Here is a 13,123-nt window from a genome sequence, read left to right as displayed (position 1 = left end):
GAATCAAATCTGCAAAAGATTGTGCAGAGTCCTTGGATCTGTTGTTAATCAAGCCTGAAGCTCATGCCTTTCTAAGGCTATAAAAAGATCGTTTCTAAACCTAAGAAGGCAAGAAAGTATCATTGAATATTTTCTGTGTTAGGGTTTAGTTATCTTTGGTATTTGTGACCCATTCGAGTATCTCCTCGATACTTGAATATGAATTGTTTTATTGAGTTGTAATTGTGAATCCCTCATGAGCTTTTAAGAAAGAGAGGATTATGTTTTCTGATAGAAGCCATTGTCATTGTTGTGTGATTTAAGGTAAGTGAGAGGGGTCTCATATCTAAGAGAGCCTTAGATAGAAACTTCCACGGGTAGAGATTAGGTGAGAAGGTTGGCCACAATTCACGCCTCGTCACAAGCATTCAGTTGTCAATGATAAAGTTTATATTTATTTGTTAAAGAATATTTGTATATAAAGTCTAACATCAACTATAGCATTTAATTAATTGCAAATCTCTCTCTCTCTCTCTCTCTCTCTCTCTCTCTCTCTCTCTCTCTCTCTCTCTCTCTCTCTCTCTCTCTCTCTCTATATATAATATATATATATATATATATATATATATATATATATATAATATATATATATACATTCTTCGTAGTGCTATTCTCACACGGTTTATGCAAACAACTTTCACTAACTTACAAGGTAAGAGTGATAAAGATCCTAACCGAATTCTCCTCAAATTTCATCGTAGCCTCTGCAATCCCTTTTAACTCATCACCGCTGCTGGCGCAGTACCTCTTCATCCTGCATTGTCGCTGTTTGCCCTCCCTTCCACCATCTCTGATATCATCTAGGAAACCATTGGTAATCTTCAACATTCCCAATCTCACACTACTAGGAGTCGTCTCGCATACTAAGCTCATATCTCTGAACTGTTCAATCAAGTCCAGTTCTCTCACCATCATAGCTGACATGTGCAACGATTTTCGACTCAAAGCATCGGCTACAACATTGGCTTTACCAGGATAGTAATTCATACCAAAGTCGTAGTCCTTCAAGAACTCTAACCACCTCTTTTGCCTCATATTAAGCTCTTTCTGATCAAAAATATATTTTAGTAATAAAGGGCATTACACACAAAGCATCCACACGATCATGTCATTCGCAACTCTCACCAATCATTAACATATTAAAAAACAATCATAATCATCACAAAATCATAAGTACATATGTATATGCAATGTACTCATCTCCTCATCACCAAATGCATTTGGTATCAACCTACTCGCCAATTGGATGTCAGAGTTATGTTACTGAACAATCACATCACCAATATTTGAACATCAGAGTTATATTACTGATTTAGTCTCATCACTAATCCTTATCTCTGATATACATGATGCATGAAAATGCCACAATAATGTAATATGAAAATCATCACCAATAGTTCTTATCTAAATCACATTATTCACGATAATGCAACACCATATGATAATATCACCAATATACATATAAACATATTAATACGCAACAATACATCCATGATAATTGATTTCACCATAACACCCCGCCCCAACTCACCAAACAGTAGTAAACAACAACAAATAATTACTGCCATCGGAAACAACTCTAAAAATCAAGTCAGTCGATTAGAACTGGTCAACTACGGGGATTGATGGTCAACTAGTCACCAGGCTGACGATCGTCTCTCTCTCTCTCTCTCTCTCTCTCTCTCTCTCTCTCTCTCTCTCTCTCTCTCTCTCTCTCTCTCTCTCTCTCTCTCTATCTCTCTATCTATCTATCTATCTCTATCTATCTATCTATCTATCTATCTATCTATCTATCTATATATCTATCTATCTATCTATCTATCTATCTATCTATCTATCTATCTATCTATCTATCTATCTATCTATCTATCTCTATCTCTCTATCTCTCTTATAAAATCGTCACTCTGCTGACGCCTGGGCCAAAAGCCTATCTTAGGGACGATGACGATCTCCCCATCACCATGCTAATATACGCCAGTTGTCCCAGCTGCATCACAGTCATCCTGTCACGCCACTGATGCGTGTCACTGTTGTGCAGATTGTAGAATATGCATTTTATGCCATTTGAGCACTTCCAAAGCTCCAATTTTAACCCTAAATCACCCAATTCATGCAAAAATACATCATCCATAGTATATTGAACATAAACCCCATTAAAACAACACCAATTACACATCAACACCAATTTAACATGCAATTTTATCATCATGTTCATCATACTAATTTATACTAACATGAAACAACAACATCTAGAATTTTATATCCAAGTCATGAACGAATTTCAGTATGAATTAGAGAACGAATTTCACGTAAATCACAACAAACAATTTAGGTTTCACACAAACCTTTTCTAAAACATAAACTGGCATTTGGTTACATTTTATGTGTGTATTAATATGTAGGAAGAGAGAAGTCAGCAAGTTCACCCACCGAGAAGGAGCGAAGTAGGGGCGAGCTCGCCCAACGAAGTGAAGGCGAGGAAAAATAGAAGGATTCCAATAGGAAAAATTTGCCATGGTCGTCGGGCGAGGTTTTTAGCGGGAAGCTCGTCGAGCGAGGCAGGTAGTTTTCCCAATGGCGGTTTAAGGTGTGTGTGCTGGCAGAAGTGCCTATCAAAAAGGTGGTTTCGTCGAGCGATGCCTTTGTCGCCGGGTGAGACAATAAGTTTTTATTTTCTCTAAATAGCAACCAAATCAGAATTTTGAGAGGACTCTTGATATCTTTTATGCCTAAAACTCATTGTAGGATCAAAAACTCTGAATCCATTTTATCGGAGTTGAATACGAAACCTTGATCGATTATTCAACTTGGATGTTTATTCATCTCTTGTCATTTCTTTTGGAGGAAGCTACTATGGTGATGGGTAGCTAAACCCTTATTGTCCGGATTGGATGTAGTTAATCTTAATCCTATGTATTTCGTTTGAATCTTGTCTTGTGAACTAAGTTATTAATCAATATTGATATCATCTTTGCTTTCATGTATTTCTTTGATTGGAATTAATATTGACAAATATCTTTCAAATCTAGACCTAAGATAATCATCTATCAATGAGCAAACTTTATATATAGATTTGTAAATTGATATTCACTTGTATCAAACTTTAAGATTATTGTGTTGATTATTAGGTTGAGAGATCATTTAATAATCAACGCGGTAATATTCATAATATCGCTTTAGACATAAACAGTATTAAGAGGATACATGATAATAGAGATTGATAAACATGCTCACATGCTAGATTAAGATAATACATATGAGAAAGGTTAATGAAATACAATCTTGACATATTTCTGTAATTGTTAATTTCTTAAAAGCATCTATCGTTGTTACAAATTGTTGCAATCATTACTTTCCGAAACCAAAACTCTTATTTCACATTCCTTAAAACGATAATAATTACTAATGGCGGCTATTTCCCACTAATCCCTGTGAAGACGATACAAAAATACTTATCCTTAATTGAAAAATAAACTCAGGGTACTTTCCACAACGGTTATCTTCTGTAACCGTGGTGAAATGTTAATTATAATCCAAATGATCAGTTGTTGCTGGGTTTCGAACCCATGATAGGTAGTGTTGGGTTTCGAACCCATGATATTCTAAATAAATTGTTGTTGTTGGGTTATCTTATATAACAGTTGTTTAATATAACTGTTGTGATAGGTAGTACGCTACCTAGCTTATAACCACGGTCATACACCCGTTGTGGAAGTCATCATACAAACAAACACACACTGCCTAACAACAAACGTGAAATCATCCGTATATGTGTTTCACAACCGTCATTATATGTATTTTTCGTAGTAGTGTTAATCCGCAAGGATGATGTCTCCACGGTCAAGTTATCTCTCACTTGCATATCAGTCAATTGGATCACATGAGATTGATTAGGAATATACTTCTGAAGTTGCGATACGTGAAAGACATCATACATATTCGAAAGAGACGGTGGTAAGGCAACTCTGTAGACCATTTCTCCTACTCTCCGCATGATTTGATATGGACCAATGAAACGAGGCGTGAGCTTTCGAGACTTAAGCGCACTATCAACACCAGTCACCGAAGTGATCCTCAAGAACACATGATCTCTCTCTTGGAACTTAAGTGTCTTCCTTCGCTTATCATGATATCTCTGCTATCTACTCTACGAAGTCTTCATCTTCTTCTGAATCATCTTGATCTTTTTAGTAGTCTGCTAGACAATCTCTAAAGGGAAAAAAATATCGATAAAATCCTTAAAGAAAAAAAATATGGCCATCGCGACCAAATTCGGATTCAGGAGTCGGTTATGTGAGGGGAATGTATTAGCACCCCTCACATCAATTCTACTCAACGAGAACCATTTAGTATGTTTTGCGAATAAGAGTGTTAGCTTTCGTTATTTGTTTTCTTATAGTTATTGAATGTTATAAAAGAAAAAGAAAATGACTAAAAATAATTTTTTTATTAAGGTGTTTGACAAGATTGCAAATCTTGCTCCTATGTATTCTCAAGTGCGATGAGAAATTCAAAGTCACGTAGTTCTGAACAAGACAAAGTTATTTGAGTTTTTGTTATAGTGCTTAACGAGACGTTGAATCTCGCTCCTATGTATTCCCAGTTGCGATGGGGACGCGCGAACATGCGGGAAAAAAATAAATGAATGCACTAAAACAATCTATGCGCAACATAGTTCAGTCAAACAGACAGTCGTTGATCAAATATTGCAGTTAAAAATACCAAGATAAAAATGCTCAAACTGATCAAAATATGAACGTGCAAAGGTGAAAAAAAAATTGAATGAGCACGCCAAACTAACCTGCGCGTAATGTAGTTCGATAAAACAAACAGTTGCAGGTCCAAATTTGAAAACACTATTCTATGATTTTACGCGCCGTAAAACAGACAGATGTAGGTCCAAACTTGAAAACACTTCAACAAAATCTCTTCCATCTCCTTTCTATCACTTTTTCGCAATAATTTGTTGACATCTTTACCAAGCCTTTTGATCCTACACCATTCCATAACTTTATTTCCAAACTTAGCCTCCTCAACATATGAGGCATGAAGGGAGGATATTAGCCATATAGGATACTGTTTGTACATAAATGTTAGTTAGGTAGTTAATTAATGTTAGTTAAGTTTTGCAGTTAGTTAGTTAGGTTGTTAGACAAACTAACTGCATTGAATGCTACTTAAGCAATTTATCCCAAACAGTAAATGCTCAATTATTCGAGCTTATGTTCAATAGAGTTCATGTTGCCATAACCTATTCAAGCTTCATGTATGAAATCACATATTAGCTTAGAAGTTTCTTTAATAAAATTGAACTGGGACTCTAAGATAATAGGAATTGATTTTGATTCATAAGATCATGATTTTTTTATCAAACCATGGCACTAAATTCTGCAATTTCTATTACCTACAGGTCTTTGCCTATATTTATAGAACATAATAAGGGTTTCATTTATAATAAGTGAAGGGAGAAAAAAAATCCAAACCCAAACTTCCCAAAGTATTTGGGACATGGAACGCCAGTCATGAGTCATGAATGAATCTTTTCAAATACTACCCTTATAATTTAACTAACTACTGCAACAAACAAAATTCAAGGCAAAACTTTAAACAGGACATAATAAGAATATCATAAGCTTGTGGATGAACAAGTGTGCTTTTATATACACATATACTAATATACAACACCTATGTTCATCATTGTCTGAAGAAATTTGTCAATGATTTACCATCTAGCTCTTTCTTGAAGAACCTTGTCATAAATTCATTGAGTGTGAACTCTCTATAAAGAGCTGGTTTCTCAGCTGATGTTAGCTCTGGTAAAGGTCCAAAGAGCTTCTCCCTGTCACCTGGGATCAGAAAAAAAGCAACCGAGACTCTCGGCTCATTAGAAGAATTTGCCAATACCCTATGATCAGCACTTTTGTACTCCTCATTAGAAATTATCTGACACACAAAATGATGAATGTGAGAAATTAAATAAAGAAAACCTAAAAAATAGGAAAACGTTTAGAAAATATAATTGACCTGAAGTAAATCTCCAATATTGATAACCAAAGCTCCCTCAAGAGGCTTGACATGAATCCAACCGTGTTGGGTCCGAACCTGTAAGCCACTGATATGATCCTGCAACAATATCGTCAATGCCCCTGGATCTGCATGGGAATTGAGTCCAACAGTAAGATTAGGCTGAGGACAAAATGGGTAATAGTGGGCAGCCATCACCCTCCCTTGTGAGAAACCCAATTCCTTGAACCTTTCTTCGCCTAATCCCAATCCTTCACTCAACAAACCCAGCAAAATATCTGCTACTCGCCCTACTTCTCTATCCCACTCCATTACCTCCTTCCTACACACCTCTGGAATCTCCTTCTCTTCCACTGGAATCGGTCCTGTTCTAATCTGGGAAATTCCATTAAAATGAAAATTTAGACATATAGATTAACAAACTTGATATCAATTTTCTAAAGAACTCTGTCAGAACCTGGAGTGTGTCGCGCCAGCTGGCAGCTTTAGAAGTGAAGAGATCTACGTTGGATATATACGATACGCCCGTCTGTGCTTCCCTACGGTACACCTGCGCCCTAACCTCCGCAGGCAGTTCATGAAACGCCTTCATAGCAGCAACAACACTTCGTAGTAGATCCGGCGATGCACCGTGGTTGATAACCTGAAAGAATCCGACCGTACTCGCAGCGGAACGAATCTGATCCACAACGGTGGCGCGGGAATCGTGTAGAGTAGAGAGGTCGATGGTTGGAATTTCTGGTTCGGGTCCGGATCCTGGAGCGAGGTCGGATAGGATTTCGGGTGGTTGAATGAAGAAAGAAGGGATTGTTTTGATACCGGAGTCAATGAGGCCTTTTACTCCGGCTTTGGTTTCGTCGAATTCTCTGACGGCTTTGAGGCGGTCGTAGGGTGGGGATGAGAGGGTGGTGGCGATTGGTGATGACATTGTTGAGAATTGAATGGAAATAATTGAGGGAATGCGTTTGTGAGGTGGTTTTGGAGTTGAAGAAATAAATAAGTACCGTAATTGAGTAGCAAAAGTTCTATACTCAAACTCAACAATGCGACATGGATTGATTTTGATATTTCAAAATGAAGTTTTCTAAGATAGTCAATCATACGAGACGTGTTGGCACAGATATGTGGAGAGTTCCATAGCTCTGAAAATTGGGGTTGGCACAGATATGTGGAGAGTTCCAAAGGTGACACATAAGCAATGACCAATGCGTGAAATTTGGATTTGTATCACTGCAGACGTAGTCAAGTGAAAGTGTATACAGTTTAGACTCATGCAAGGCTTCCTATTATAACACGTTATCTTTTGGAAGTTTACATCATTGGCAACTAAGGATTAAGAATTGCATGCATTTTCTCTCTATCTTTTCCTTTATTTAACAAATAAAACAAGAATCATGGTATAGAAATTGTTATACAAATTATTGCTAAGTAATGTGGTTGGAATTATCTCAAGCCAGTATTTCGGTCATATAATGTCTGATGTAAAATAACATAGAGCATAGTCAATGGCTCACACATAATTGATTGTAGTAAGAAAAATTAAAAGAAAATATGGTGACTAAAGTAATTCAGTCAAATTATCTACCTTTGGCTACAAAACCAATCAATATGTATGACTAGTGAATGATTATGTTCTGATGATTGAATGTTCTTAGCTCATCAATAAAAAGAAGTTTGATACATCACCCATAATTTAACATGCAGATTTCTACATCTAAAAGTATATGGTACGAGAGATTCGTTGAGAGCAACTATTTCAAGTCTATATACTTTCAAAAGATAACTAAATGTGGTTAACACGTAAGGGAACAACAATTTCCATGAATCATTCGATCTCCTCAATTAAACATTTGCCTCTGGTTTCTGCTCTATTCAATTTTTCAGCCTTGTTACTCCCCTGAAATTTCATGGCCAATGTTTTTTGTGTCGTAACAATGGCTGCTAAAGAAGACCAAGCTTCCTTTGGCTGCTCATGGACCCAACACATGATGAAATATATTTTCCTTTCTGCCTGCTTAATAGCACTTTTAGTCTCATTCCTCCTAAACTTTCTTGGCTTTTCTGATTTGGCCTCCTTTTCTCCTTCTTGAATCAACCGACGCATATCGCAAAGGGCACACACCATAGCAGCGCCTCCTAATGAAAGTAAACTGATCACATCATCAATAACACCTAAACCGAATTGCAGTCCCCCCATGTGTCTGTAAGCTGGAGAGCATACTTGCTCCAAGCAGTGTGTGAGGGCTTCCAGTACAGTCTCTGGCTGCCCACCTTGACCCAAAACTGAGGACACACTCAATACAACCATGGCTGACCCTATGGGATCTGACCTCCAATCTCCGTTGTAGAGGCGAAGAGTAAAGCAGTAGCTGTATAAAATATCAACTAAGTGAACAGTTAAAAGGGGTGATGGTTCCTTGGAACTAAGCCTATTTAGAGGAGATAGCGGAACTTCAGGGCCGAGAGGAACTTCACTTGATTTGTTACTTTCAGTGTCATCAAGAGATTCCTGCTCTGAAAGAGGTTGAACAAGTTGAGTTCCTTCCTTACTAAGGCGGATACTTCTGGCAGAATGCTTTGACCACCATGGATCCCATGGTGTGATCATCTTGCTTAATTCCCCACAAGCAACAGCTCTTTGAAATTGTTTCTTCTCTTCAAGAGATAAATCATCAAAACTGATTTCTTGTCCTGTAGGGATATGAAAATCAAATCAGCCTCACCCAACCATGAGATTGGCACAATTATTTTTTACTGGCGGTGCAAGGGTAGAGCAGTTAGAAGACGCAGGCAATACAGAATAATATTCAATAGGAACACACCTGACAGTATTTTTTCAATCGTCTCCTCAGACAAAGTTGAATCTTCAAAAGCTGAGAAAACAATCAGATAGAAATCAATACCCTTCTTTATAGGTATACTTAGGGAATTACAACCTCAAAAATTCTTCCCATTATAATCAAACACAATAATAAAAGTTCGCTTATGATGTGATAATTTGTTTACAGAATTACACAAGTTAAATGATTAGTGATTCTAAATTCTATATTAACTAAATGCTTCATCAACAATACATTAATCAGCAACTATGAAAGGACAATATCTTCTATAAAATTAACTCATTTACACAGTTCACAAACATTTTGCAGTCCTGTAACAAATAGCAAAAGCAAACAGATATTTTCCTCTATAATAAAATTCATTAAAAGGAAACTAATGGCAACTCCTTAAATAATATTGGTGATGCAACACGCTTTAGTGGAATTCATTGCAGTTGCCTCAATATATCCATACTGAGTCTGACTCTTTATTGGAATGGCGTGGGGGTTCTCACATGACATGGCATGGCAGCCACAACATGTATAAAGGGGTGATGGGATCGCAGTACCATGCTCAGAGAAAGAAGGGTAGCCCATCTTATTCATTAGGGCATATTTCAGATTTTCATCACACCAATACTGAAATAACTGACACTGTCTGTTAATTATGTCAGCTAGAAATAACTGACAGTTATACTGTTGTTCATGCATTGTAAAGTTCAACTAGGAAATAAAATTATATTCAGTTTCTAACAAACTCTCTTAAACACTCAATTTTGGGAAACTCCATTAATAATAAGGATGTTGTGAAGCAGAAGATGCATGGGCATGATGAGGCCATATTTTCAATGTGAATTTTGATATTTCATGCTTCTTTGGGGCTTCTTATTATGAAAACGTGGCATTTTGATTTTTCTTGGACAGTGTAGTCCAAGGTATGCTATGGTATGGGAGTAGGAGGGGCTATAGAATGCTGATCTTCAAACAAAAAGAGAGAGAGAGACTGTACTAATGCGGATTTATCCTGCCCTACATAATCAGCCATTTGATGCTGGAAGTCTCAGAGTCATAGTAAAGTCAAACCAGAAGCTGGACTCATCATGCAGCTAGAGAAACATCTATTGTACAACTCTGTCACTATTATAAGCAAAAATTCATTTTCGAGATTCATTGAATAACTGATGTATCTGATCTATATATATTAGACCAGATACATCAGTTACTCAATATAACTGAAAATTGAATTTTTGCTTATAATAGTGACCAGAGGGTGTATGTGTGTATGATTGATGGTATTGGCCGCCCATTACACAAGAGAGCTTTGATTACAACAAATTCTACAAAGGAGAATGAAAGGGAGGGAGTGTTTCTGGATTTAGAGAAATGGGTGAGTATTTCAGAGTTACAAGTTACCGGCCAAAAATGTTCTATTCTCCGGTTGCCGCATTACACAGGATTATTGCCACATTAAAAGTTAGTGCAACCTGGGCATGTTCGTTGTTTAACACAACAATCTTAACTGAACAAATTTGAATGACAATAACATCTCTTGAACATCAAGAGAGTATTTGTTTTCTCTCGTGGGACTAATAGTAGAGGAGCATAATCCTTCAAGGGGCCCTTTTGGAGGTTTACTAAAATGTTTCACTGAAATTTAGGTTTCAATAGAGCCCAATGCATTGAATAACGAACTTCGCATTTTGGGATAGAGCAAGGAAGGTGTATTTTTTTTTTACAGATGCTAGAAAGTTGTTGAATTGAATATCATTATTATAAGTGAAAAAATATGCTTCAGATGAAAAATACAAAACTAAATAAGTTCACAAGCAGAGATAAATATTTAACACGAGTGCAGTAAAACAACTCTGAAACATTTGAATTTCTGAAAGCAAAGCAAATATGGATGACTTACAATCCTCATCCATGTTATCCATTTCCTCTTCTGAATGAAATCTCTTCAGTATCTCCAACATTTTATGTTTGGTTTGTTCATCAGGTTGCATTTGCTGGAGCTCTTGAACTACGTTTTCTTTCATGAAGGATTCAATACAACGAAGACTGTGAGACTGTATAAACGACAATTAAAGAGATCAAAACTACAGCAGTTCATAGCAAACAATGAACAAGAATTAATTAGAGTATTCCTAGAAAGGAGTGAATTACCAATTTGGTACAATAAATCATAGATATCAAGGCAATTTGGTCCCTGATATTAGTGAAAATAAAAAAAAAATATCCCTGACATTAAAGATCCTCAATCACATTAGTCTTTCAGGGTCGGTACTTTTAATTCTAGACATTGTCTTGGAAAAGGACTAATATGATTAAGGGTTTTTAATTCCACAAAAGATTGATTTTGAATTTCATTAATTTTAAGAACCAAATGATTTACCCCTTCACAATGTCAGCGATCAAATTGATGATTCATTTGTATTAAAAGCATGGGAGTAACACCAGATTTACAAAATCATACACATCCATCATCAAAATACAGTATAATCATGCAAATGAAAGAATTCACATCACATCATTGGACTATTAACCAAAGTAAAGTAGGCACACATGCAGATGAAGATACAAAGATACATGCAGAGAAACAAGGCAACCACACTACAAGAGTATCAAAATATATCATCTAAAAATAAAATGCAGTATCAAAATTGAAATGACACTTTCTTTAAACTTTGTAAAACACGAGAAGAGAAAAGTAAAATGCAATAGTAAACAAAGTATACTTCCTCAATCAGTAGTTCAGTCCAAAACATTTGTAGCACTAGCATTTATATTATTGACTGTTGAGTCTTGAGTCTTGACACGTTAGTGCCACATAACATTATTTCCAATCAACTAGTTAGTTAATGGTGTTGGGTCATACACAAAGCTTTGTAACAAAAATCAAACATAACCATTTTGTAACTTCACTTACTTTATAACATGGGAGGGAGCAGTAGCGTGAATTGCATCGTGGACATGTGTATTGGGAAAATTGCTTCTGACATCTGTTTTTGTATGAAAATGTATAAAAGAGAATAGTTTGATCAGTAATCTTACTAAGAAATAAATATTTGAAAAATAGCTCAAAGAAAACAGAACAATTATGTTTCTCTTATATGAGATAAGATTTAGAAAATTAAATAAATGAATAAAAAAAGTGGGGAAGCATTATTCAATCATGATCTCAATAGAAAATATCTAATATGTTAAAAAAAACTATACTAAAGTCCAGAGGAACTTACACATGACATATTATTCGGGTAGGGTTTAGCGAGGAAGTAGAAGATTGGTCAGTTGTAACTATAGTATCTGCCATTATTCAAACACCGGGGCCAACAAGTTACTTTCACTAAGTTGTAATCACTGATCAGAGTCTTCAATCAGCAATCATATCCTCCAAGGAGAATCACAACACATTCAGCTTTAACCTATCTCAAGCTACTCTTTCTACTCCCAGGACCTGAAGCTTCAGTGGCATGTAATTTTTCAATGTAATCAAGTCAATAACCTAGAAGTTGAACTTCGATTGGAGTATGTAAAGGCTTCTCATCATTCTTAATAATTTCCTATAAAAAAACACAAATCAAAACACACATCAGCACCAAATGCTACTTTCATATATGATTCCAACATCTAACTCATCAAAAACATAACAATAACACAAATTTCTATATGCAAATATTTTCTAAAAGGATAATCCATTCCATACAGAACATTTTACAAACACCTTATATGCATATCAAAGAGTATAAATATTGGAATACTCGCCGTGAACAAGTAGAAGGAAGAAATGAAACACTAATTCGTAGTGGTCCTTCTTAGATGCATTCGACGAGATGGGATTCAGCTTCTTTTGTTTTCCACGAAAATTGAAGTAGAGAGAAGGGATTGTGTAGGTTGAAGGTGCTGTGCGCGCGAGAAGGTACGAGATGGGAGTGATTTTATATGGGCCTAGGTATTTATAACAATGGACGATGCTCCTAACATTTCCCAATTTTAACACCCCCTTACATCTCATTTTGAAAAAAAAAACTATAAATTGAATTTGTAAAAAACGGAATCTTTATTGAGTGAATTTGTTATTTACATTATATATTCGACTCTCTCGAATACAAATGACTCTTACTACTCTGATTAACTATTTCGACACACTCGAATGCTAACTTTCTATAAAACTATGAACTACAATTAACACAACACCTAATTTATGTTTTCGAGACTTCTCATCCCAATGTTTTTCTTCAAC

The 13,123-nt window shown here is 36.0% G+C and overlaps 2 protein-coding genes across 3 annotated transcripts; both read right to left on the bottom strand.

Annotated features, from left to right (window-relative positions):
* Nucleotides 1-5,642: 5,642 nt before the first annotated feature.
* On the bottom strand, nt 5,643-7,297 carry LOC127096984 (1-aminocyclopropane-1-carboxylate oxidase homolog 5). Its single transcript, XM_051035505.1, has 3 exons — nt 6,522-7,297; nt 6,065-6,439; nt 5,643-5,983 (listed from the first exon to the last, which is right to left on the bottom strand). The coding sequence occupies exons 1-3, from the start codon at nt 6,990-6,992 to the stop codon at nt 5,735-5,737; spliced, it is 1,095 nt and encodes a 364-aa protein (XP_050891462.1). The 5' UTR covers nt 6,993-7,297; the 3' UTR covers nt 5,643-5,734.
* Nucleotides 7,298-7,688: 391 nt separating this feature from the next.
* Nucleotides 7,689-12,822, bottom strand: LOC127096983 (uncharacterized). 2 transcript variants are annotated; one of them, XM_051035503.1, is made up of 6 exons: nt 12,605-12,822; nt 12,120-12,443; nt 11,810-11,882; nt 10,796-10,949; nt 8,887-8,937; nt 7,689-8,755 (listed from the first exon to the last, which is right to left on the bottom strand). In XM_051035503.1, the coding sequence occupies exons 2-6, from the start codon at nt 12,191-12,193 to the stop codon at nt 7,890-7,892; spliced, it is 1,218 nt and encodes a 405-aa protein (XP_050891460.1). In that variant the 5' UTR covers nt 12,194-12,443; nt 12,605-12,822; the 3' UTR covers nt 7,689-7,889. The 2 variants fall into 2 exon arrangements, with proteins under 2 accessions (XP_050891460.1, XP_050891461.1); XM_051035504.1 differs by having other exon boundaries at nt 12,646-12,822.
* Between the last annotated feature and the right edge of the window lie 301 nt (nt 12,823-13,123).

This window comes from Lathyrus oleraceus, chromosome 6 (genome assembly GCF_024323335.1).
Source record: "Lathyrus oleraceus cultivar Zhongwan6 chromosome 6, CAAS_Psat_ZW6_1.0, whole genome shotgun sequence".
NCBI classification, from domain to species: Eukaryota; Viridiplantae; Streptophyta; class Magnoliopsida; order Fabales; family Fabaceae; genus Lathyrus; species Lathyrus oleraceus.
This window is presented reverse-complemented; position numbering and strand designations above follow the sequence as displayed.

Coding starts and splice junctions, on each gene's coding strand:
- LOC127096984 (XM_051035505.1), bottom strand. CDS start 6,992: ATGTCATCACCAATCGCCACCACCCTCTCATCCCCACCCTACGACCGC. Junction 6,440..6,521: donor GCTGGCGCGACACACTCCAG/GTTCTGACAGAG, acceptor GGAATTTCCCAG/ATTAGAACAGGACCGATTCC. Junction 5,984..6,064: donor ATATTGGAGATTTACTTCAG/GTCAATTATATT, acceptor TTTGTGTGTCAG/ATAATTTCTAATGAGGAGTA.
- LOC127096983 (XM_051035503.1), bottom strand. CDS start 12,193: ATGGCAGATACTATAGTTACAACTGACCAATCTTCTACTTCCTCGCTA. Junction 11,883..12,119: donor ACCCGAATAATATGTCATGT/GTAAGTTCCTCT, acceptor ATACAAAAACAG/ATGTCAGAAGCAATTTTCCC. Junction 8,756..8,886: donor GATTGAAAAAATACTGTCAG/GTGTGTTCCTAT, acceptor ATATCCCTACAG/GACAAGAAATCAGTTTTGAT.